The following is a 26,797-nucleotide window of genomic DNA, read 5'->3' on the forward strand; positions in this document are numbered from 1 at the left end:
CTCTCTAATTGGGTTGGTGTTTTTAAGAAACCTCTCTTAAGGTTTTTTTCTTTCTGAATGGCCACACATATTTTGTGGGAATGAGGGATATTTATACTGGTGTGAGAATGGAATGTGAAGAGTTAGTTTTTCCAAAACAGGGTTGGTTGGCGACTTGACTTCGCGACTTGACTGAGTTGCGAGTTCAAGCCGCGAGCTAACTGAGTGGCCAGTCTGGATTTTTGTCTTGTAGTGCTCCAGCTGGCATGACTGTTTAGCTCCCCTGCATGCTCTGCGCGTGTGCAACTTTTGGCGACTTGCAAGCCGCGAGCCTCTCGCGAGATCCAACCGCGAGTCCCTGCTTCACTGCATAGTCTTGAGCATTTCTTCACACTCTCTCACACACTACGCTTACATGATTCCCACCTAAATACAGGGTTTCTAAGTGCTGTATTACAAGCAAATTTGTCATGGAATAAAGCCAACACATGGTTGATTAAATTCAACCTTACATAAGTTAATAAGAAACTTCTTTTATATTATGCTTTCAAATACAATTTTTATTCAACTTTGATGTTGGTTTTTATTCCCTTCTAGATTTTATAGAGAAGTAGGAACATAGAATTTGTATTTTAATTTTGTGTGTTGTGTATGCATATCCACTCTCCTGCACACAATATATACACTATCAACTTTTATAGTTGCATGGCTAGATAGTTTAGCAAATACCTGTTAGTCTTAAATGGGGTTTTGCATTTTAATAAAATTTAATGAATTCAAAGTGGAAATTTGTTAAATAGCACCGATTGTGTTTTCAACCAATTAAATTTTCAAGAAACATTTGACATTTTTTTAATGAATTAGTTTATATAACATGCCTCATTAAATAGATCAATCACCAAATATTTAGAAACAAATTATAAGTACCATGTAACTTTGCAATAGGAACTAAAGATTAGACTTGCATATCTCTTTTCCAACTACAAAATGTACCAATAATGAGAAACACTATTTGAAAGGAGATTTAATTGGAAAATAATTGTGCTTGCTGAATGAGGAGTAAAGATTCATAAATTTACTTTTGTAAGTCTGGAATGGAGAGGTTATGATTATGGATTCATCAAACTTGCAAAATTCAACCATTTAAACTTGCTGTTTAAGTACATGAATATTAGGAATTAATCTTATAGCTTTCATCAATCTAGCGAAAGATGAATTAAAAAAAAAATGAATTTTTTGAACATTTTTTTGAATTTTCTCATGCATCGCACGGGTTAGCGACTAGTTATTCAATAATTCCTCTCTCATCATTTGCCCAAAACTTCACACATCATAAAATGATGATAAACTTTCCTATCCACAATATTTGGGCTGATTGTAAAATACGGGCCAGAGTGGATTCTACTTTCTTCACTTTTTCATTTTTCTCCTCTCCTAATCAAATAAAGAAAAGCTAATATAGTAATATTTCATATTTCCCTTCCCTTTCCTCCTCTTTCCACCATCAATGTCAAGGAAAAAGAGGGGAAATTTATAAGAAAAAGAGAAACTTCTCTTTCAAAAACGAGTGCCAGACTAAAGAGCTATACTTTTCCATAAAGTCAAAAATGCGTGCTAGACTTCTCACTTTGTAGGATTGCATGGAAGAGGGATATCTACTTTTATTAGTTATTACCAATTTACCATTTGTTTATAGGTCTATGTTGGGCCTTTTGGTTTTTTAATTAAAACTAACATTATCACAATTGGAGGGAGTGGAAAAACTAGACTTACAACATTAGCACTTACAAAAGGGCCTAACATTTGTAAGTATTAGCAAGGCTGATAAACCGAAAACTCACTCACTAACTAACTGATGTGATACTTTAGACCACTTATCTTTTTTTTTTTTATCTTTTTTTTTTTTTTTTTTTGGAGATAATATAGACAGAAAAACCAGAAAGGGAACTAAAGGTTTTTTTTTTTTTTTTTTTTCTCTTTAGCTGGCATATTGATATACAATAAAGCTATATGCACTAAATCTTTTAATGGACTTTTCACACATTGCCTTTTCCCTTTTTGAGTGACTTTTTGTTAAAAAATTATTGTGTGGTAGGCAGAATTGATTTTGGAAAATCTCAAGGAAAAAGAGGGGTAATTTGTAGGGGGAAAAAAAACTTTATTTGATATCCAAGAGCAAGTGGTGATAGACTAACTTTTGAAGAATTGTAAAAAATGCAACCCCACTATTTGTGTTGATTTGCTAGCTAACTCCAATTACTCTAACCATGTTGTATCTTCCATGTAGATGATTGCAGAATGTTGGGTTTCTTGCTTCCCTAGGTTCAGATCAACCACTGTTTCGTGAAGCCAATAGATGTGTTGACTAATTAGTAAGGATGAGCCCTATCCAAACTAGTGATTTAGTGATGTATGATAGTCCAATATTTAAATAGTTTGTATGTCAATAAGACTTGTCTTGAAACTCGGCTAGCTCTTTAGTTTTAATGAATTTTCAGCTTCTGCCAAAAAAAAAAAAAAAAAAAGACAGCGGGGTTTCATGTTTGGGCAGGAGAGAAAATTTGACACCGAATTCAGTTATTCTTTTTTTTTTTTTTTTTTTTTTTGGTGAGAGGAATTCAGTTATTCCATTACCAAATCATGTGTTCTATCTTTTACTTTTCCAATTTTCTCTTATTTTTATTCTCAATTCGGTAATCTCATTATCAGATTATTTTTCAATTTGACACCCTCATTACTGAGTATTTCCTCTCCCCTCATTCGCCCAAAACTTCACACATCAAAAAATGATGATAAACTTTCTTATCCACAATATTAGGCGGATTGTAAAATATGGGCCTAGGTGGATTCTATTTTCTTCACTTTTTTCATTTTTCTCTTCTCCTAACCAAATAAAGGAAAGCTAATATAGTAATATTTCCCTTCCCATCTCTCTTCTTTCCACCATCAGTGTCAAGGAAAAAGAAAAACTTCACTTTAAAAAACGCGTGCTAGACTAAAGAGTTATATATACTTTTCCAGAAAGTCAAAAACGTGTGCTAGACTCTCTTTGAACTTTGTTTATGGGTCTATGTTGGGCCTTGGGTATTTTAATTAAAAACAACATTATCACAATTTTCGGGAGGGTTTTTTCTTTTCCTCCAATTTATTCGTTTTTCTAAACTTATTTATAATTTGTTTTGAAACTTTCCCATTCATAGGTATTGTTGTACTTTTGCCTAATTTATTTTTAAAGTAAAATAAGCCTATAAAAATAAACTCTTTCAAATACATATTAATATAAGAGAAATGCTATTTTCATAACATTTTCACAACACTTTTACAATAAATCGTAAGTGATAAGTTGTAATTGGTTGTAATAAATAGGCAAAAAAATAATTTAAGTTATAAATTTAAATTAGAATCAATAACTACTTACCATCTATGATTTGTTGTGAAAATGTTGTGAATGTAGCCCCTTTTTTTTTAGTAATATAGTATGCTATCCTTAATTAGGAAAGCCAGGTTACTCTCAATCATCAAATTATTGAATAAAATAAAATAAAATAAACAGTTTCAAAATGCTAAAATAGAAAATGGTTTTTTTTTTTTTTCTCGACTCCAGAAAATGAACTATTATGGAAAGTGGGTAGTGTTTGATGGATATTACATCTCACTTTCGATTGACTAATAAGATACGAAATTTCCATTCCGTTTCACCACAAAGAAAGTTCAAAGATTTATTTTAGGTTTCACATGGAAACTTGCATGATATTGCAATGAAAATGAAAAAGGCATCAGTATGGTTCTTGGAAAGTTCAAAGAGTTACTGGTACTACCAAAATCAATGTAAAAAGCATCAATATGGCACTTAAAAAGTTCAAAGAGTTGCTGGTCACACCCAAAGCAAGCCACCATTAAAGGATCCTCTTGCTTGCATTCACCCTCTTCCTAATTTGCCATTCACTTTCTTGAATTATATTGACAACCCCTTCACAGTTTTCTTTCTCCTCCTTTCAAATCTTTACAATTGTATGTTCATAAATCTTGATGGCTCTTGTTACCAGAGAAGGAGCCTCATCTTCTTCTTTCACCCATCAATCCAAGAAGTTTGATGTTTTCTTGAGTTTCAGAGGTGAAAATATCCGTCTTGGTTTTATAGGCCATTTGTATAAAGCTTTGTGTCAATAGGGTATTAACACCTTTATTGATGATAGCCTTCAAAGAGGGGAGGACATTTCTGCAAGTCTACTCAAAACCATTGAAAGCTCAAGGATTTCGATAATTGTATTCTCTGAAAACTATGCATCCTCCACATGGTGCTTGGATGAACTTGCTAAAATTGTTGAGTGTAAGAATAATGACCAATTAGTGCGACTGGTTTTTTGCAACGTAGATCCATCAGAAGTTCGCAACCAAAAAGGAAAGTATGGAGAAGCATTATCTAAACATGAAAAAAAATTAAAGGATAACAAGAAGTTGCAGAGCTGGAGGAAAGCTTTTATGTGAAGCTGCCAATATATCTGGTTGGCATTACAAGCATGAGTATGTTCCTATATTTAATGACTACTTTTATGCTCTTACAAGTTCCAATGATTTTCTCATAAAAGAAAAGTTTTAATGGTTTTGTAATGACCAATAGATTTTATTGTTAAACAACTTCTATTTGATGGCTGTCCATTTCCTTTTTTAAGTTTTCCAAAGTATGGATTTTTTTTTTTGGGGTCATATCTTCTACTAAGGCAGTTAGCTATGGGTCAATAGTAAAAATAAGATAACATTGTATTAGATTTTACCCAAATTAAAAAAAAAAAAAAAAAAAAAAAAAAAAAAAAAACATAATATTAGATTATCTTACCAAATAATAAGGAGTTTCTCTAATATGTGGTTTAAAATTTTTTTTAAAGAAATTCTTAGTAATTTTGTTCAAGTATTATAAGTAGGATTTCAATAAGTTTGTGCTCCTCATCTAACTGGATTTTCCATGTGAATTCTTGCCAAAAACCTAAAGCTAATTTTCTAGAAAACAATAATTAGAAAAAATCCTAATAAAGTTATAGTTCTTAGATCTATAAATTACATTAGGCTTACTTAAAAAAAAAAATAGTACGTGTAAATTGTAATGCTCAAATTGAACATCTTGAATTTAGTTCAGGTTCACACTTCAATTTTATAATTTAACTATTTATATGTCTTGTATGCTTTGTGAATGACAGTTGCACTGAATATGAATTTATCCAAGAAATTGTTGAAGAGATCTCAAATTTTAAATTAAATCGGATGCCATTATTTGTTGCTCAATACCCCATTGGAATAAATTCTCGCGTAGAGGCCATAATATTGCAATTAGAAATTGGGTTAGATGATGTTCGTGTGTTAGGTATGTATGGCCCCGGTGGAGTGGGTAAAACAACCATTGCAAAAGCTGTTTATAACAAAATATTAGATCATTTCGAAGGAAGCAGCTTTTTGGAAATGTTAGAGAAAGGTCAGGGACATTTGATGGCATTATCCAACTACAAAAGATACTTTTTTGTGAGACCCTAGGGATGAATGAACAACTGAAGGTGGGCAGTGAATCGAAAGGAACCATTGCGATAGAGAATATACTTCACCACAAAAGAATTCTTCTAATTCTTGATGATGTGGATAAATTATACCAAATAGAAAGATTGATTGGACGATTTGATTGGCTTGCTTCTGGAAGTCGAATAATTATAACAACAAGAAATAAACATTTCTTACAAACTTTAAGAATATGTCATTCGACTTACGAGGTTAAGGAATTAGATGATCATGAAGCTCTTGAACTATTTAGTATGCATGCCTTTCATAAAACCAAACTTGAGGAAGATTATTCAGAACGTACTGATCAGGTTATATGTTATGCCAAGGGCCTTCCATTAGCTCTATCAATAATTGGTGCCAATTTGCGTGGAAGAAGTGAAACGGAATGGAAAAGTGCATTAGATAAGTACGAAATGATTCCAGACAAAGATATTCAAAAAGTACTCCAAGTAAGTTATCAAGGATTGGATGAAACAGAGCAAGATATTTTTCTCGATCTTGCATGTTTCTTCAAGGGTCTTTACAAGGATTATGTTGTAGATATACTAAATTCTTGCAATCTATACCCAGTTATTGGTATTAAAAATCTTATAGATAAGTGTCTCATAACTGTTAATCAATTTAACAAATTATGGATGCATGACTTGCTACAACAAATGGGTAGAGAGATTGTTCGACAGGAGTCACCACAAATACCTGGATTACGTAGCAGACTATGGTATTATAAGGATGCTTTTGAAGTACTAACAGAAAATAAGGTACGACTTTGTTTCATTCACCTTTTTACTTTTTTTCATAGGGAAAATTTAATGACTTTGTTTTTTGGTTTTTTCCTAGATATAATTTTTTTTTCTTTATTTATGAAAGAAAATTCAAGTTAGTCAACATGGTTAAAATTTGATAGTTAGTGAATTTTGTTGTAATGTGATTCACTAAATGTTTTGTCCAATTAGGGATCTGATAACATTCGAGGCATAACGATAATCTCGCCTGAACCAACAAAGTTGCAATTAAAAGCTAACTATTTTGAAAAGATGGGAAATCTCAAGTTCCTTTTGGTTGGTAATGTTGATACTTGTGGAGATCTTGAATATCTTCCCAATGGATTAAGGGTGCTTGATTGGTCTAGATTTCCTTCATCTTCCCTACCATCCAATTTTCGTCCTCACAACCTTGTTGTACTTAACATGCCACAAAGTCCCGTCATATTGGACAAGATTTTCGAGGTATAATTATTTTTATTTATTTATAAATTATTATATAACTTCATTAAACTATATTTTAACATTTGTTGAACTTAAATTTTGATTTTTTTTCCCCTACAGAGTATACAATACAAAAGCTTGACATATATGAATTTTTGTTCTTGTCAATACATTACAAAATTACCGAACTTATTGAGTGCCGCCCCAAACATAAAGGAATTGAATCTCCGTGAATGTAAAAAATTAGTCAAGGTTCATGACTTTGTTGGATGTCTTGCTAAGCTTGAAACCTGGGACCTTAGCCATTGCTTTAAACTTCGAATTCTTCCAAGTTGCATCTCAATAAAGTCTCTTAAACTTTTATATCTTTTTGGGTGCAAAAGGGTTAAGAGGTTGCCCGATTTTCCACAAGAAATGGAAAATTTGAAGTATTTGAGTCTGGCACACACTTCCATTAGAGAGCTTCCTCCATCATTCAGGAATCTCACTGGGCTTGAGCGATTAGAGTTAGGTTACTATTTCAATTTGTGCCATCTTCCAAGAAGCATCGATCAATTACAACATCTTCGCATACTCAAGCTTTATGATTATGACCAATTATCAATGGGTGTGGGGACCTATAATTTGCAGCAATATTTGTCAAATTATGGTTTTTCGAGGTTGAATTTTCTTAAAAAGTTGACTTCTTGTTTCACCCTTCCTAAGAAATGTTTATTATCGAGGAGTGAAGATTTGAGCCTCCAAGAAAGCATTGTCAAATTCAATAGATTACAATTTCTTCAGATTAAGAATTCCAAGTTCTTTCAAAAAATTCCTAAGCTTCCAGAAAGTATAAGAGAAGTACGCGCAATAAATTGCTTCTCGTTAAATTCAGAATCAGTAAGAGAATTATTCCTTCAGGTACCCTTCTCTCTTAAAGTAATAATAGAAACAATTTTGGTTACCTTTGCAAATACATTACTGGATTCGCTAAATTTCAATTTCTCTAATTTCCAAATTGTATGCAGTTAAGAAGAAAGTTAGAGCTTCCACAAAATACAAAATATGGAGACAACATTTTAATGGATTCGCATTCACAGTGCAAATTACCTCATCAGATTGATTACTCTACCAAGATTGATTACTCTCTCACCCACTAAAAGCCCCCACACACTCTACATGCATTTTTGATGGATTATATGAGGGATTGTGAAGAGTCATATGATATTACAGTAACAGGAAAGAAGATTCCAAAGTGGTTCAACCATCAAAGTATTGAAAATTCCATATCATTTTGGATTGGTCCTGAATTTCGAACAATTGCGGTTTGTTTCGCTTTTCATCTAGGTCCGTTGAAGGACGGTGATGCTAATAATGATAAGTACAGTTCTGTTCGTGATGATAAAATCTGTTGGAATTGTGATGTCAACATTTTCACCAACGGTCATACGCAACCTTACACGCTGAGGAGGACCTTTTACTATATGAAGTGTGATCATCTGTGGTTTTACGGTGATTCTCATAGCCAATTACAGCAATATTTCAGAAACATAATGCAAGGTGATCAAAATCTTGTTGAGGTTTCATGTAAAATCTCTTCGTGGAGTAGTAGAAAAGGAAAATTCGCTCCTGTGATTGCAAGGATGGGGGTACATGCAGAATGCATTTGTCATCCTCCAAATTCTGTTATCATCGATGACAACTCTCAAAATGTTGATGACAACTCTGACTACTCTAAAAATGTTGATGACAGTTCTGATGACAACTGAGACAGAGCTTGCACCTTTACTATCTCATTTCTCCACTTCTAGTGGGACCATCTTCAGTGCATTCAAGCAATGATGGCTGAGATTTGGTTTTGTCATCAATTTCCCATATGATTCAAATGGGTCTGACTTGGTTTTGGGATTTGACTCAACTGTTGGAGTTGGGTTTGATTTGGCTTCCTCTACAATGGCCGAACCGTCTGTAAACTATGATTCTGGCTTCAACCCATATCCATAGTAGAAGAAAATGAGAAGCTCTGGATCAAATTTTGGGGAAACATGTCAAGCTATTGTTATTACATTAAAACTGTTTCTATGCATCATCTTTGTTGAATGCCAGAGTATGTCTCCCTCTTTAGTTGTATTGTTTGATTTGCATCTTTGTAACTTCTGGTTCTCTTTCACTAAATTAATGTGCTCATTAATAAAGGGGTACTAAGCCAATTTGAAAGGATATAGTTATGCAAAGAAAAGAACAGAATTAATAAAAGAAACTAGTAATTTGATCTGTTGCATTTATGGGCAAAGAAGTTTTCGAAATTATTCTAGAAAAAAAAATAAGCATTAAATTGTTCTGTTTAGTGGACAAGTAAATCCAAGATGAATATTATAATTTATATTGATGAAGATCGACATCTACTTGGTAATAGTATAGAGATTACTTGTACTGAATTTGAATTATTGGTATAATTAGAGCATATTTTTTATGGGATTTTGAAGGTGAAGAGTGGTATTTGGCAGCTGAGGCCTGCCCAATTTGGCAGAAGTAAGCATTTATTTATTAGGAATAATAGAAAATCTTACTAATAGATTTTGCCCCCTTCAAAAAAGGGGGAAAATAATGGTTTTTTTTTTTTAAATTAAAAAAAAACTATTTTATGATTTTAATTGTCTTAACATGTAGATGAATTGGGTGATTGTGATAATAAAAAAAAGGGCTATTGAGGCCTTAATGCTATGATCACTTGCCTAGACTTCTGCATGGTTAGAGCCATTCTCCAATGTTGATTTCCCTCCAATTGTTTGTGTGTGGTGCACTAGTATTTATTTTGTTTGAAGAAAATTCTATATCATGTTCGGTTAGAAGATTCATGTTCTCTTATTTGCACAATATATATAATCACACGGTTTATTGCTTTGCAGGGTATTCAAATAAATGTGCAACAATGCTTCTACCAAGTGAGAAATCATATGCATAGGTCAGTTTTTTACCAGTTGGACATGTTTTTAATACATTTTCTGCTTAAGATGTTGCCTTAGAAGTTAGAATTCATGGCTAGGCCTTCTTTTTATTCAAACTTTGCAGACTCCAAACTAAAAATTTTGTTTTTGATTTTTTTTTAAATTTTTTGCTTCTTGGATTTGTTTTTAGTACATTTTCTGCTTAAGATCTTGGTTAGCCCTTTCTTCTTATTCAAACTTCAAGACTCCGAACTAAGGATTTTTTTTTTTTTTTTTTTAAGGTATACTGTTTTGGTTTCCTCTGTTTTGATGTCTATTCTTCTTCTTACTCTAACCTGCAGCCCAAATTTTTTTTTTTCTTTATAGGCATTTATATGATCCTCTCACTCTTGATTTTTAATGCCAAAGTTTTTATATATCTTTACAGGCTGAGGACTTGAACTTAGTGTTTTATTTATTTATTTATTTATTTTAAAGGTTTAAGGCTTAGTGAAGGAGAGTTTTATTAGGCTGAGGACTTGAACTAACTACTAAGGATTTATTTTCTTTTCTCCGCTTAATACTGACTCCATTGGTTTTCATACATTGGTGTATGAAGTAGGTTAAATAATCAGTCTATAAATGCATATACATTTTCATTGATGTAATCCTAAATACAATCCATTAAATAAAGCCACTATGAATATGTCTAATATCTCCCCCCAAATTCTTTCCTAAAATCCCCAAACAAAACAAGCAACAGAAAAAGTTCTACAATTTGGAACTAGAACTTTAGAAATTATTATAGCCTCTTATGATCTCTAGCACTTAAATGAATTGACGGTCAACAAAAGAAACACTAGTTTCTTTTGTTTAATCTTGAAGCATTTTAGTCTTCTCTAACAATCCCCCACCCCTACCTCCCACCCCCTAAAAAAAAAGTCTAAAATACCGAATGAAACAAGCAACAGAAAAGGTGATGAAAGAAAATGCTAGCTATTTGGAACTAGAACCATAGACATCATTATGACTTCTATTTTCACTTGGAGATATTATGGAATTCTATCTTCAGGTTTGGGTTGTATTATTTTTACAGGAACAAATCGCAAGTAGATTTGTTTAACTGATATGGCCCTAATTTTCTCTTAAATTGCATATGCAAATCTCAAAAGTATGGGAGCTTCCTGTCTCGTTTCTTTTAAAACTAACTACCACAATTTCAGAATGTTGCAGATTGTATGCAAAAGCCACACTTTTTATATGCTTGCAACTAATTCATGCAGATTGTTTTCCTCCTTCCACACACCTATTTCCCTTTCTGGTTTATAGTACTCTTTGGCCAACTCCTCTGTTCTTGACTAAATAATAGAACAAGAGCCCCCAAAAGGAGATGTCAACCTGCTGCATGATAGATGCCAACTAGGATTGAATAGATTTCTATCAGCTGGTTCAATTTGTTGCATGATAGATGCCAATTAGGATTGAATAGATTTTTGTTTGAAAATTGGTAGCTTGAAGCTTGAATTACACTGTGTGGATAATTATTGTAACAACCGAAGGAAAGTGCTAGCCATATTTGCGCTTATTAGGCAAAACGACTAGTCAAGTTGTAAATAGGGTCCTCATAATCACTTATAAACCCAAGATCCATGTAGTAAACACTCAATGAGATAGGAAATGGGTTATGGAAGAAAATCTAGGAAGCCTACTTTAGAGACAGTGAAAGGACTTGCACATAAGTCATTTTCAAGCTTAATGAGGGAAGAGGGAGATTTGTATTTGTATTTAGAGTTAATGAAACATGAATTGTGTTAGGAAGTCTAAAATTTACTGCAGCACATCAACTCATTTACATATGCTTATAGGTCTTATTAGCTTGTCGAAATATATTATAATGAACATAATTATGGAATAGTGTTTTAAGCATATGACCTAGATTTCTAATGTGTACTCTGCACAAGTATTGCACTTTTATTTTTGATAATCTGCACAAGTCTTACGTTGATACTAACAAAATTTAAGCAACAGTGGGAACTTCAGAAAATAGATAATTTGTGCAATCCACCAACCTAGGAGTAATGGATCCGCAAAATTTGGTGATAAGTAAGAAATAGTATAGCATCATAAAATGGTCTAAAACATTTTTTTTTTCTGAATATAATAGTATGGATTAGAATCATCTGTCATTTGCTTTAAATTTGGTGGGGATTATATGCAATTGGAGGAGACTCCACCCTGTGTACAAAGCATAAATGCCTCCAATGTACAGTTATTTGTAATTATTAATGAATTTCTTTATATATATATATATATATATATATATATATTGAGAAGAAGCTTTTGTAAAATTTCAAACATATACAAATTACTTCACTACTGTGTGAAACTAACTTTTCTTACCTTTGAAAGTTTGGGAGGGAAAAAAATTCTTTCATATGTTAGCCTTTTTCTTTATTTATTTATTATTATTTTTTTAATAAATCTTTTTCAAAATAAGAACACAATGGTAGCCAGTAAAATGGGTCTATTGAGAAGAACGGCAAATTGGAACTTGTGATACATGAATGTTGATTTGGATTTGGATTTTGGATGCTCTCTTTTGTTTTTATTTTATGTTTACGGATGGGAGATGTGATATTTGTCAAATTTCTATGTGTTTAACAGATTTGGTTACAGGGCAAGATGGACTTCAGCTTATGTCTCGTCTCTCCACTGTGACATTCTCAGTTCTTGTGAACAGACCCCAACTGGCATCTTTAGCATTATAGGAGTTTGAGTAAAGTGGATTGTAGGAGCAACAGGATTTATTTTTTGGTTTCCAGGTGGGAAACGGAAATGAGATGTCACACTTCTTTATAGATGACCATATATCATCTTCTGGAGATGTACAACTGAACTAAGCTATCTTAGTTGTCTGCTTCTTTTCTTTGAGACTCCCGAATTAAAAATGAAATGGGTTCTATGGGAGTATTGGCAGTTGTTTAAGGCTATAAGGTAGGTTCTCTTTTCATGCCAATATAAGTTTGTGGTTGCTGCTAGAAACCATGTTTTAGGCTGTTTGGAATACTAATGTTATAAGTCATATTTAATTTCCCATTATCATTATCTTCAAACCAAATATACAAGCAAGTTCCATAAATTATATATATATATATATATAGAGAGAGAGAGAGAGAGAGAGAGAGAGAGAGAGAGAGAGAGAGAGAGAGAGAGAGAGAGAGTGCTAAAGTCATACATTATTTTATAAAAAGCTAATTTAGTGAGTGGTTATTGGTAAGTAAAAAAGTTATGTTCGTGGACCAAATGAAAACCAGTAAGAATTTGCGACATCAATAGTTTGTAAAAATAACATTACTCACTTAAAGATTGATTATCTTCTTGATGAAAATTTACTCCTGTCATGGTCAAGTCAAGCAAAATTATGCTTGCCATGTTAGAATGAGATGTTGGAGTAGATTCTACCATTAGGTAGACTTTCATTCTTTTTATTCAACGGTTCCAGAATATGAGTTTGTTGGGTAATTTAAGGTATTCTCTTCTTGATTCTCAAAAAAAAAAAAGGGGTATTCCCCTCTTTACTGAGTTTCAGGTAAATCCTCGCGTTAGTGCAATATTATTCATTTACTCAAATTATAGGTCTTCCACAGGTAAATATTTTTGTGAGAGGATACAATATATATTGAAAATTTTTCATTTTAAACACTATAGTTTAAAGATACAACAAATTATAAAAAAAAAAAAAATAGCAAAGTAAATTATTAACTTATATTAAAGCTCAAATATAATATCATTCTATTTACATAGTTGAGAGGTTTAATTTGTTATATTTTATTTTTACCTCACTCTGATTTTATGAATATAATTTTGAGCATCTCATATTATACGTACACCCACCAAATCTGGTCGGAGTTTGATAATCTCATTGCAGCATCATGCTCAAAATTTCATACCCATACGCAATCTCTCACTTGGTCAAACTTTTAACAATCCTTTTATTTATTAATTTATTTATTTTTTGAGTCTTTGACTTACGCTTTAGGAAATACTTGTTACACACATCTTGTTGTACAGATGCGAAAATTGCATTGAAAATGTGACTTGAAATTGTTACTTTCAGACTTTGAAATATACTTGTTACATATTTTGTTGCACACACGTGAAAATTGTACTGAAAACATAACTTGAAGCTGTTCTCTTAGACTTTGATTTCGCCTCAATTGGAGTATTGTGCTTGCAGACGTGCCATCTGTGTTCAGATATGTTGAACAACCATGCACCAAATTCACTTATGTGTCACATGCAAATCTTCATAATAAGAGTTCCAGCATAGATGTCTTTATTCTGTATTGAACACTTAATGCATTAAATTTGACAGTGATCTTTTGTCAGGCAATAGAACTCATGGTTGTTGATGCTCTGCTAAAATCAAATGATTAGCTTGACATTGCATCCTCAATTCATCAACCGGCAGGATTTTGGAAGGTTTGAACTTCACACATTATCATGAAACTTCAAGGTTTTACTTTACAGCACTGACATAGTCACTCTGAAAGTGCAGTTAGATGACTCAATCTTAAAAATCATTGAAATTTCTGACGTACAAACTCTCAAGGAAGCAAGAGACATTATCCAACGCATTCGAAGAAGGAAGTTATATCAGCTATCTTATTACAATTGCAAGATGGGGAAGAGGTTGTAACGTGTGAAATTCTTCATGTCTCAAAATCTTTAACTTTATCAAAGTTATGACACAGATCAGAAAGCAAGAAAAGGAACGAAGCAAAAGAAGAAAGAAGTGCAGGGATGAAATCTGAGATAAACGACAGCTGAACAATGTAGTTTAGTTGTGCAGTGTAGTGTAGACCTGTAGTTTAGTAATGTATTTAAGTGAGATATGTTCTCACGTGAGATAACTAACATACACACGTGTTGTAACTGTACCCGCATAATTTGGGATATTTTGCTTGCTCTGTTTTCTGTATTTAGTCACAGAATCATGTACATATTCATTTAGTTGAATGAGATACAAAGTTTTCTTCATTTCAAATTCTCTCTAGCTTGAGCTTCCTCTCTTTCTTCAATTCTCTGCTCTCTGTGCTTTCTTATAAACTTCTCCTAGAGTAAATCAACTGTAAAGGCAATATAATTTTATCAACTTGATATGTTTCTCAGTTCTGCAATGAGTTCTCTGTCCCAATGGACAAGATGGAGCACTTCAAAAAGATCACTCCCCAAGATATCATTTGCTCCCAGGTCCAAAAAAGATGTATGATTTTACCATGGTCTTTGTTTCTCAAAAGTGGACAAACAGTATCCTGAAGTGTAATTTTTCAACCAGAAATCGGGTGGTGTGACGCTAGAAGAAGAAGAAGATATTGTTGTGAGCAATGTTAAGATCGATTTGACACGGGGAAGAAACAAACCTCTTCAAAGGTAAAAACGATACTGTTTGATGAATTTTCTACTTCTAATCTAATTTGACAAATAATCTTTTTCCTCATGCATGTTTCTCCTCATCCACCATCAAATTCTTCAAGGTACTGAGATCACTTCAAGATTGAATATCAAGAATCAGGACTATTTATGCTTAGAAAATTCTTTACTTAAACCTGAGTACATGGTGAATTTAGTGATGTTGTTTGCAAAATCCTTGATGAATTAAATTACAGCCTAAAAACCGTTAATTGAATAAATCGGTATCATGTTAACTACATGGTCAACTATATTTCCAAGGCAGAAGGCGGTAAACCTCCTACAAAACGTGCTTACAATGCAGGTTAACTAAGACTCACAGCTTATGCTTTAGAAATCAGCAGTAATTCTGTTAAATAACACCTGCTTGATGTACTGACAATGAATCCCAACTTAATTAAAGGCACTGCTCTTAAATTTTAATCCTTCTTGAAGCTGAATTGGTTTAACTAATAATTCATGAACAGTTTTTTTAGAGGACATAATATTACTTTCACATTGTGAGAATTAAAAGCTTGACTTTTGCCAGGATTATGACAGCAATGAGATGTTCTCAATCCAAGATGATCGCATCAGCCACTTGCTGCCTGCATTTTACCAAGATATGATAGATAGTGAGGGTGTACTCTAAGAAGCCTGAACTGGTTTGTGGAAAATAAGACATTGATTTTGCTAAGTCATTTATATGGTTAGGATATTTATTTATGACCATGAATTATATGCAAATGTTACATACAGGTGGAAGCAGTGTCTGAGGCCTTCGAAAACTTTCAACTGAAGACTTATGGAATGAAAGCACAGGTTCATTCAACTCCTGACTCAAAAAAGCAGTGCCAGAGATAATTGCTTGCTAGAAGACGTGTATGACCTTATATTTCTCTTAATTGGAATAGGTACATAGTCATTGATGAAGAAACATAGTAATGCCATGAGCAAATGTGCAATGTCCATATATAATGAATAAAATGAGCAAATGCATATATCTAAATATCTCAATTCCAGGTAAAAATGTATAAAATGAATCTCACTCAATTTGCTTGGATACCCAAGCTTAAAATTTCCATGTTGCTCTCATATATACCAGCTACTGGGGCTGTACTATAGTGTGTTGATTGCGATTCTGGTTTGTGTATTCATCAAATGGGATATGCAGATTATAGGGTAAGAAAATAAGCACGTGCTGATTTAGTGGAACTACTTGAAAACTTGTCTCTAGAAAATATTAAATTAATTGGAATTGTAGACATTAATTATATTCAAAATTCATAATTCACAATTTCCTAAGATTAGTTGTGGATACTTTTAATGTTTCTAAGTCAGATCCTTTTGATGGAAACAAGGGCTATTTCCTAAGATGCATGGACGCAGACATGACATGGAACACGGTGATACAACAATTCTTCTTGCTCCATTAATGGTAGTTGCTGCTCAAGCCCTTTGCATGACAAATTAACAATGCCTAGCTTAAGTATGAGCGAAGCTCAAAAACCTTCCACTAAGTACTTCCCATCAAGTTTGGGACCAATGAATCCTATTACCTCACACCTAGACACATTTGAACTTCATGATTTTTATTTTTTATTTTTTATTTTTTTTATTTATAAATTTAGAAACTTTATCACCTTATGTTGAACTTCAAAAGTCCCGTTTGGATGCATTGAAAAAAAAAATTAAACTAGAAAATTATTTTTGAAATTAGAAAAAAAAAATTATAAGTTTTATTGTTAAAAAAAAAATCTTGGTGCCTTAAATCAAACCAATCTAATATGGGATATAATTTGATAGGGGTCACTGGTTTTGCTTAATTGGGCATGTAGAAATTATATTTTATTGATATTTAGGTAAGGGAATACCTACGGAGTACAGCCATTTCATTTAGGGTATCGTACCCATATTGTATTCATGTCATACCGGTGTCGTATTGGCCGTTTAATGTTATAACTTTTCAAAAATTTCTCGTGTTACCATATTGTACCCATGTCCGTGCTTCCTAGGGGAATACTCAATTTTTGTTGAATGGGAGATTGTTTTTGGAAAAAGAATACCAAACATGCTCTTAGGCTTTTTCAGGTTTTTTTTTTTAATTTATTTATTTATATAATGGCTTTTTGCCTTTTTGGTGACTATTATAGCATTTTCTTTGGAAATGCTCCAGAGAATAATGAACAAATTCGATTATTATGTTATTTCATTTTAGGGAAATCTTTTTAGTAATATTGACGGTCCCAAAATTAGTCCTCACTATAACTAAATTGCTCAAGAGAATAAGGAACAAAATCACACCAAACCTGATTTCTAAAATATAGAACTCATTAAGTTAGAAAGATAAATAGTAATTTGTAGGTACTCTTAGAATACGATAACATGGTGTTTCTTCTTCTCACATTTATAGTGGGCCCCACCATAAATGTGAGAGGGAGGAGCACCACCGTACACTACGAGTATCTAATAATTTTCTTATGGTTTGTAAGTTAATTTAACAAAACATGGTATTTTTTTCTCTCATATATATATACACACACACACTCCAAGAGAAATATGTATCAAAGGAAATTAAGCCATCTAGGCAGGGTGATGTCTCCTCCAATGACAGAGACTTTGCCGTCATTTTATAGCAAATGCTGCCAAACATTTTGCGACACTGTTACACAACTATAATTGTTTGAGCCAAACATTACATTCCAATTTCCAATCAGAAAAAGAGTGCAATAAAATCAAAACATCCCTTCCAAATATGACACCTGAGTGAAATAGAATCAAATATTTGATATATACATCAGTTTTTTCTTAATAATTTGATAGTTGTAACATAGAGATAAAATTTAAATCCTAAATGGTGGGAGGATGGAAAAGTGGGAGGATAGAAAAAATTTTAATTTTCCTCATTTTTGTTTGGTTAGGAGTGAAAAAGTGGAGGATAGAAAAAATGAATTCGTATAAATTTACTCATATACCATTGTTAAAAAATGATGTCCAATTAAAACAAAAAATTGACAAACAACCAAAAATAAAAAAATAAAATACAATCACCCAAATTTATTAAAAAAAAAAATCATGTCCCAAAAAAAATGAAAGAAGGAAGAGGCAACATCTAGTGGAAAGCAAAAGGAAAAAAGAAAAAAAAAAAAAAAAAGAAGAAGAATGAGAACAAAAGGCAAACATTTATAATTGAAAAAATTAAAAAAAGAGCAAGTAAAAGCCCATGTGCAACTCGCACCTAAGCATTTTTGTCATTAGCCGTCAGATTTTTCCCTTTAAGGTGATGTTTGGATAACGTGTTGCGTTTGCTAGTTTGCACATTTTGCGTTTTCCTCCTTTTTTTTTTTTTTTTTTTTTTTGGGTTTTCACGAATTTCAGGGAATGCGGTTACTGTTCATGCACTGTTTCATGAACAGTAACCGCAAATGTTGACTTTTCCATGGTGAACAATGCATCTGTGCACTGTTCATGGACCTACAAATTCCACTTTTCAGCAACTTTTTCATTAAAAAGAGTCTCACGTTACTATTTACACATTTAAAAATTATTTTGTTACAATGTTTTCAGTTTTCAGTTTTCAGTCAACAAAATAAGTTCTATCCAAACAAACCCTAAGTTTTCTCTTAATTTTGGAGAGAAAACTTTTTGGTGAGTTCGGGGAGAAAATATTCGAGTTCTACCATTGTTTTTCCCTCCTCATTTTCTCTCTTTTTTTTTTTCCCATATTCCCTAAAATCTATTCTGCCAAACACACCCTAAATGACATGAAAATATAAGATAAATCAATTGAGTTATAAGGCTTATGGCATTATTCATGATTTAAGTCTGACGTAGCTTCTTTTTTTTTTTTTTTTTTTTTCTTTTTTAATGTTGAAATATTATTAAATTGTATGTTTGTATAAATATTTTAGATAGTAAAATATAGTACATGACGTGGTAAATATGTTAGTATGTATAAATTGTTGTTTTAAATATAACGGTACACGTCAAACGGCACTCTTCATTCGTTAATCTCTCTGTACTCTGTAGACTCTGTACGCTATTTGGGAATTGTAAATTCAAGGAGAAGGAGTTCGAAGGCGCTTCTTTTCGAATCTTTCTGTGTCTCTCAGGTTTGTTATTTATTTGCTATTAGATTTTTGATTTCTTTAGCTGCCCTAATTAGAATTCAATCCTTATCTCTCTCATCCACAACAATCTATGATCTAAAATTTTTTTGGTATAAAAAAGGGAATTGAATATGAAATTGATGAGTCCAAACAAGAATTAAAATTAATAGAATAGTTTGAAATTTTGATTTTTCACTCTAATTGGTTAAATGAATTGGATTGGATTGGATTGGATTTTAATTGGTGGGTAGTGTTCAAAATACCAAGTTTCGGTTTAGATTGCTTAGTTTGGGGGGACAAGTTCTTGAGTGATATTGCTGTAATGTCTCTGAAAATTTATGGTTTTTTAAGCCTTCCATGAGCCTGTTGAAGCCAAAGTCCATAGTTTGACATACATTTTAGCTGTAGCTCTTGGTTGAGATATGAATAACGATGTTGGGAGGCCTAAGGATCCCTTTGATAGTGTTTACTGGTGTCATTATAATCCTCTTAAAGGTGGACAACAGTGCTCAAAATGGGTTTCTAAGATATCGAAAAATTGGCGTGCCATGATGAAAGCTTGGGAATTTAAAAAAACTATCCAGTGACTGATTTTTGGAGTATAAAAATGATGTTTAGTGAAAGTCTGGTAATTTTAGGATTATATTTATTGGAGTTCCTAAAAATTGGGCTTTAGGCTTAAAAAGGTCTTGTGTTAAGGGTAATATTGGTAAAACAATTCTGTAAATCAAAAGAAGCCATAGAAACTGCATTTGAACTCCTGAAACACACTCTTAAGACTTTATTTTAGTTGTCTTTAGGACTGGGGTTAGTGGGGTATGATGGGAGCTTATTTTGGATACTTGAGAATCGTTTAACTTAATTTGTAAAAATCTGGTTTTGGTGTCATTCAGGGCAACATGTGGTTAAGACATTGATGTTTTTGGTGGACCAAAACTGGAGTTTGTGTACTGCTTTAGATCTCTTTGGGGGTTGTCTTACATGGATTTGAAGGGTTAAGCACATGTAAGTATGCATTTATACCTTATACGTATTAATAGATGCCTTTCTATTTCTAATTGATTTAATTTACTATCAGTAGAACTAGTTTTAGTCTGGCGTCTATTTGATAGGGTTGCACTATTCTTCATTAGATTCAAGTTGACATCACTTCGAACTTTTTTTTTTTTTTTTTCTTTTTCTTTTTTCGAATAGACATCGTTTCAAACTTGGTTGGCCTTGCAAGGGTAAGTAGAATTTGCTAAATTGGGATTTTCCTAAAGATGTATTAGTTTCTGTTTTTAAAACTTATTGTTTTCTAAGGAAATAAGAGAGCTACCTGTATTATAAAAATTTGTTAACTATCTTGTTATGACGTTGTAGAAGATTTTAATAGACATTTTACCAAGAATGCTTGTGGGATGGGCTAAATTTTAACATGTATGTGAATGTCTTCAATGAGGCATTTCAAGTGTGTACTTATTTCTAGAATCTAATTGTTCAAATTGCATTTGATTTCTATGAGGAATTCATTGCTCATTTTATTCATGATGTTTTGAGAAATTATCAGAGTTAGTGATAATGAAAACTTTGCTCATGATGTTTTTTTTTTTTTTTTTTTTTTTTGGTTCTAACTAATTGAGAAAATAAAATATCGATGGTCAATGAGCTCTAGCTCAAATGATACATAAGAAAGGGTGGAGTATAACCCATTGGCGTATGTGTAAACTTACTGAAAAAAGAAAAAATGAGGTGAAAAAAAAAATTTATTCTGTTGGTGATAATGGAAAATTCCAGCTATGATGCAATAAGAGGCTGTCTGGAAGAGGACCTTAAACAATACAATGTCGTCAAGTAAGAGTGATCTGCATGGGCTTGATGATAATGGAATTGGAAACTAAGCACTGATTTTATAGACAGGTACTACTTTGAATTAGGTGTGTTCAAAAAGAAGTGTTTCTTGCAAATATTCATTCACTTGTTTCAGATGGAGACAACCTTACCTATCAATTGGGAAGAATCTAGATGACAATGGAGTGGGGTGAGGCTGGGTTAGGTCTAAGGTTTGGTTATCAGTGATGCTGAATCCGGCCTTATTAATTTTGGTTGAAGCTTAGTCCATGAATATTAGCTACTTTTATCTGGAAGGGGGGGGGGGGGGGGGGGGGGGGGGAGGTTGGTTGGTGCCTCTTGCTCTCAACTGTGTGTGTGGCAAATATGCTTTGGGGCAAGCTTAAAAGGTAATTTCTCCTTTCTTTCTTTTTTGATTTGGTGGAATTCTTAAATACTAACCAAACTAGTTGATACCTTATTGTACTGGCTGATACTTATTGTACTAGTCAATGAATAGGTATAGAAACACCATTTAAATGTAATGCTTTAAATACCAGCCAATAATGGGTTACACTGGACTTAGAGGAGAAAAATGGACATTTTGGTCAGTAATCAAAGCTGGGCTGGTAGGAAAAATAAAAATCCAATCACATAGCCCTGTCACTACTACTCACCACCATGTCAGCGGTCACTGCCATGTGGTCGATCGCCTAATCCTATGCTTCTCACCCCCACTATTGCCTCCTCTCCCCCGGTTTTTTCTGCCCTACATGGGAATATCTTATGCAAAAGTGAAGGCTTTTTTCTTTATCTCCACCCACCCAACCACTAGCCCATGTAGCCAAGTTTTAATGTTTTGCTATTTTTTTTCTTCTTTATCTAGGTACAATGGTGTATATATATATATATATATATATATAGATCATTCTTGGTTAGGCTTTGATAGGTGAGACATACATTTATTATTTTTATGACTCTTAGCTAATCATATAGGCTTTGTCCAATATATATATGTTATTTCATTCCCCCTGACCAAACCGGAATGACCTCTAGTACAGTATAGACAACTTGGATACCTCCTTTGAAAAATAAAAAAGATTGGAAGTTCCTTGAAAAAGTTCATACTTTTACAAATAAAAAACTTTGTGATAATTAAATAAAACTCAAACTAAACTCAGCTGAAATGGAGTTTACAGAAATCCATTTTCAGCTACTAACTATGAAACCAGACAACCAAAAATATATAAGATTACCAAATTACTGTTGGCATTGATATTCAAATAAAGTCCAATGATTAAAAGCTAGTAGCATATTATAGCAAAGGGAATAAGAGTTGTAGACTCGATAATATAAACAAATTTGTGATGAACCCTATGTGGGTGGTTGCATGGCAGATTTAGTTCATGTTTCTAGATATCTTTTGTCTCTAAGGAACTTAGAAATGCAAGTTTTTATTTTGGGTTATTGTCTTGGGCGGAATTAGGAAAGTCTTGGCATATCTAGCTTAGAAGAGAAGAGAGGCAAAGGCAAACATGTTAAGTTGGTTGGCATAATATTATTAAAACATTGTGTTAGACAAAGCTGATATATTGAAGAGAGAGAGAGAGAGAGAGCGCAGATATGAATCAAATTTGCTGGGGTGGTTGTATATATATAGCAGCTGTTATAGCTGTTGTCAGCTATTGGTGGTTCATATTTTTTTGTTTGAATGATAGTTTTGTAAACACCCGCAGGGGGGTGGGGGGTTACTGAAACTTTTCAGTATCTTGAATCTTTCCATCATTTTGCTATGTGAAGATTTTTTCTTTCAAAAGGACACTTATAGTCTGCATTTAATTAAAGGAACGTATATATCTAATGGTGATAACATTTAACTTTGTTTTGTATTGGATAAATTTAACCCCACTAATTGATTAGAAAACAAGTGCATAGTAAATTTCTTCCAGTGCCGATAAATGGCAAAAGGTCTTATACAGGCAACAGCAGAGGATTTGGCAAGGAATAGAGGACAAGTTCTCTCTCTTTATCGCCAGATATTTCGGAGCATCAATTCCCCAAAGCTGCCACTCACTTTTGCAGCAAGATTGGCTAAGAAAGCAGAGGTTCGTGCTATCTTCATGTTGGCTTCTGAAGAGACATCCCTACATAACATTGATGACCTTATTGACACTGCTGATTACTCTCTTTCGCTTCTAAGAAAGGGTGAAATTCTCAAATACATATAATGAATAAGTCATCATTCTCTCTCTCTCTCTCTTTGTTCAGTGTTTAAAACTTTCTTTATCTCTACAAGATACAAATGGAACAATCTCATTTTGATGAACTAGTTTGATGTGACGTCTTGTTTAATAAAATCAAAATTTTAGTCCTTTTTGATGCATGAATGTATGTTTATCATGCGCCCATCTATGACCATAAGTTAGTCAAATAATTCTCAAAAGCTGTTTCATTTTTATTAAAGTGAAAAAGTGGATTCATCATATATCTTTGGGAAAACAATTGTTTTGTGGTTCTCTTTTCATTTTGTTCATGTGTGAGGAACATAACTTATATCATATGGTTTATATTGATTTTCTGATCGACAATAATCGCTCACTGTGAGAAAGTCACTTACCATATGCTATGGATTATCCATTTAAGACAATGACTTATGATTACGAAGAATGAACTAATTCAGTTCAATATGACCCTTGCATTTATGGTAATGCCAACATATGTCCTCTTGATGCACAATGAAGCTTGTGAGCAAGAATTTCAACCAGAACTTCATTTGATATAAAAATAAGTTACATGATCAGATGAATTATCATCTCCTTTCAGGTTTTCATATTATTATGTGGAAGATAAGTAATTATCGCGTGAGATGTGATTGGCAATAATAATACATGACTCTAGGTCAACTAAATTACTTGTGATGATTAGATTGCAACATGAACATTGTCGTAATTTTTCAAGAAAAATAAAGATTTTTTTATTATCAAGAAATGGACTTTATTATTCGTAATTGTAACGTGCAGAAATTTGGAGGCAAAATTTAAATATTTGAAAATATCTTTTGGTCAATATATTTTCTTTTGTATGCAGAAATTTGTTTTAGATCAATTTAATTCTTATAAAACATTGATTAAATATTGTTATATATTGCTGTTCACTATTTATGGTCGTCACTTTAGGTAAATTCAGTAAATCATTTATACCTCATTTAGGCATTAGGATGCTAGTCACTTTAAATTCATTATAAATATTCTGTGCGAGATCTTTGTTTGGCTATATTTTTTGTCATTTGGAATACTTAATCAAATATGAAGGGTTAGCTTTTAATTCTTTAGTTTTCCAAATCTCCTCCTCCTCTCCCCCTCCCCCTTTTTTTTTTCTCTCTCTCTCTCTCTCTCTCTCTCCTGATGATTCAGAATGTTCATTGACTTGTTGCTGAGTGCTTGCTCTTTGGGAACCAGGGTCAACTGCTTTGTTGGAGTAAATCATATCTTGAGGGGTCAAGGTATGGTAGAGCTTGCATCTTATGGTGTGAAGACAACACTGGGGAGCTGATTTGTATTCAATGTCAAAGACTGCGTTTTCTTCATAAGATGCGCTGCAAAGAATATGTATCTATGAAAAAAATTGAGATATTGTTATTAATAAACCTGATTATGGAAAGGTTTCTGAAAGTTGCGCTTGAACTCTTGAAGCAATTTTTTATCGCAATAATGAAGTTGGAATCAAGTTTTATCAAATTTCTGTTAAATCAGGCTACCATTTGGCGCAACAAATTTCCAGAGTTAGTGACAGGATAGAATGATCTACTGGGGTATTTGGGAGCCGCATCTGGTCAAAGATTTGGAGGCTCCATTTACCAAAAAAAAATCGTAGTCTTTATGTGGCGAGCATGTAAGAATATTTTTCCAACCCATGTGAATTCAATAGAGCGAAGAGTAATTTCAGAGGACACCTGTGAAGCATGTAAACAATTCCTTAGACAAGTCGTCATCTTCTTTGGGAATGCGATGTTGCACAGGATGTATGGGCTGGCTGCTCTGTTTGGCTGCAGAAATGTGTTCAAGGTCTGGAGGATATGATTCACCTTATGGGTGAGTTGTTGGATCGACTAGCAGTGGATGAGTTTGAGCTTTTTCTGGTGCAAGCATGGTTATTTGGCATCAAAGAAATGTGGTGGTTCATGGTAGGCAGCTCCAAGAGCCCAGTGCTTTGAATCACTGTGCTAGGGATGTCTTAGAGGAGTATCGACAGACCCAAATGCAAATGTTGTTTCCAAATCCTGCATTATCTGTTGAGGGAAGACAAATTTCGTCAGAAAAAAAAAAAAGAAAAAAAAAGAGGGGAATCTATAGGAAAAAGAGGAACTTTACTTTCAAAAACGAGTGCTAGACTAAAGAGCTATACTTTTCCATGAAGTCAAAAATGCGTGCTAGACTTCTCTTTGAACTTTGTGAGATTGCGTGGTAAAGGGATATCTACATTTATTAATATGGTAAAGAAAAGCTAATATAGTAACTGCTCTCTTCTTTAGACCATCAATGTCAAGGAAAAAGAGAAACTTTGAGAGTGTTTCAAAAACGAGTGCTAGACTAAAGAGCTATACTTTTCCACGAAGTCAAAAACGCGTGCTAGACTTCTCTTTGAACTTTGTGAGATTGCATGGTAAGAGCATCCACAGCAGTGGAGCTAAATTTTTAGCAATTTAGTTCCACTAAAAGTTACTTTATCTATTTTACCTACACACATGCTGCAGCAGTGGATCTATTTTAGCTTTCAATACAATAAAATAATATATTTATTACAATAAAATAATATTTCTACTATAATAAAATAATAATATTTCTACTATAATAAAATAATATATCACCACCACCATAGCACAAACATCCTCCACCACCACCACACGGCACAAACATCCACCACCACCACCACCAGTACACAATAGAAGAAAAAAAAAAAAAAAAAAAAAAAAAAAAACCCAAATCCTCAATCGGAGACAAACCCAGCACACCACCATAGCACAAACATCCTCCACCACCACCACACAGCACAAACATCCTCCACCACCACCACACAGCACAAACATCCTCCACCACCACCACCACCACCACCAACACCACCAGTACACAATAGAAAAAAAAAAAAAAAAAAAAAAAAAAAAAAACCCCAAATCCTCAATCGGAGACAAGCCCAGCACAAATCGGAGACAAGCCCACGCGTCGATGCTGCCCACACTACACTCCTCGCGACTTCGTCCTCTCAATCCAGCGCCCCAGATCGTCGCAAGGCTTGCTGTATCTCAGCATGGGCGTATCGGGCGGCGAAGAAGGTGCCCGATATGGTCCTTCGTTGATGCCCGAAGGTTCTTATCAAGCGTATTCGAATGTCCAGAATATTCTTCAGAGTCGCGGCTCAGGTCGACGACGGTCCTTGCGTGACCTACATCGGCGAAGGTGGTTCCGGCAACTTCGTCAAAATGGTATACAACGGAATTGAATACGGCAACATGCAATTGATTTCCGAAGCCTACGATGTGTTGAAGAATATCGGCGGGCTGTCAAATTCGGAGCTCGCCGATATTTTCGCCGAGTGGAATCACGGCGAGTTGGAGAGACCGGATTGAGAGAGAGAGAGCGATGTTCAGAGATGAATGAGAGAGAGAGAGAGTGAATGCCATTATTTTAATCGGCAATTGATTAAAAAATTATTATTTTTGTTTAGATGAGTGCTACAGTGCACATCTATTTATAGATGTGCACTGTAGCAAATCAGCCAAATTTTATGGCTTTGG

General features: G+C 33.4%; 4 protein-coding genes across 34 annotated transcripts in view; all 4 read left to right on the forward strand.

Annotated features, from left to right (window-relative positions):
• Positions 1-26,797, forward strand: part of LOC126718519 (uncharacterized) — a 225,007-nt gene that overhangs the window by 183,033 nt on the left and 15,177 nt on the right. For 10 of the 23 annotated variants that reach the window (XR_007652963.1, XR_007652943.1, XR_007652944.1 and 7 more), the window contains one exon: positions 15,639-15,755. Coding sequence is in view for 2 of the 23 variants with exons in the window: in XM_050420758.1 (XP_050276715.1) it covers positions 15,848-15,952 (105 nt within the window). In the remaining 21 variants the exon portion in view is untranslated. Of the gene's footprint in view, positions 1-14,026; positions 14,120-14,195; positions 15,071-15,638; positions 15,756-15,847; positions 16,208-26,797 lie in introns of those variants that run through there. The other 13 variants (XR_007652949.1, XR_007652961.1, XR_007652968.1 and 10 more) reach the window with 8 other exon arrangements.
• LOC126718523 (disease resistance protein RPV1-like) overlaps positions 1-26,797 on the forward strand; it is a 161,567-nt gene that overhangs the window by 67,936 nt on the left and 66,834 nt on the right. For 4 of the 7 annotated variants that reach the window (XM_050420770.1, XM_050420769.1, XM_050420767.1 and 1 more), the window contains exons 4-6: positions 5,339-6,284; positions 6,480-7,631; positions 7,739-8,270. In XM_050420770.1, the coding sequence (XP_050276727.1) occupies positions 5,508-6,284; positions 6,480-6,758 (1,056 nt within the window). In that variant the 5' untranslated portion in view covers positions 5,339-5,507 and the 3' untranslated portion in view covers positions 6,759-7,631; positions 7,739-8,270. Of the gene's footprint in view, positions 1-5,338; positions 6,285-6,479; positions 7,632-7,738; positions 9,243-9,380; positions 9,606-26,797 lie in introns of those variants that run through there. The other 3 variants (XM_050420771.1, XM_050420772.1, XM_050420773.1) reach the window with 3 other exon arrangements.
• Positions 1-26,797, forward strand: part of LOC126719832 (disease resistance protein RUN1-like) — a 56,780-nt gene that overhangs the window by 23,453 nt on the left and 6,530 nt on the right. The window lies entirely within an intron of this gene.
• LOC126718524 (uncharacterized) lies at positions 19,054-25,370 on the forward strand. Of its 3 annotated transcripts, XM_050420776.1 has the most exons (4): positions 21,338-21,416; positions 22,956-23,111; positions 24,465-24,483; positions 24,514-24,743. In XM_050420776.1, the coding sequence occupies exons 1-4, from the start codon at positions 21,394-21,396 to the stop codon at positions 24,556-24,558; spliced, it is 243 nt and encodes an 80-aa protein (XP_050276733.1). In that variant the 5' UTR covers positions 21,338-21,393; the 3' UTR covers positions 24,559-24,743. The 3 variants fall into 3 exon arrangements, with proteins under 3 accessions (XP_050276731.1, XP_050276733.1, XP_050276732.1); XM_050420774.1 differs by lacking the exon at positions 21,338-21,416 and adding an exon at positions 19,054-19,200 and having other exon boundaries at positions 24,465-25,370; XM_050420775.1 differs by having other exon boundaries at positions 24,465-24,743.

The sequence above is a fragment of the Quercus robur genome, chromosome 3 (assembly GCF_932294415.1).
Source record: "Quercus robur chromosome 3, dhQueRobu3.1, whole genome shotgun sequence".
In the NCBI taxonomy this organism is placed as follows: domain Eukaryota; kingdom Viridiplantae; phylum Streptophyta; class Magnoliopsida; order Fagales; family Fagaceae; genus Quercus; species Quercus robur.

Excerpts from the sequence above, each read along its gene's own strand:
- LOC126718524 (XM_050420774.1), top strand. The coding sequence starts at position 22,965 with ATGGCAAAAGGTCTTATACAGGCAACAGCAGAGGATTTGGCAAGGAAT. Across the intron at positions 23,112-24,464 it reads GATTGGCTAAGAAAGCAGAG|GGTCAACTGCTTTGTTGGAG; the intron begins GTTCGTGCTATC and ends TTTGGGAACCAG.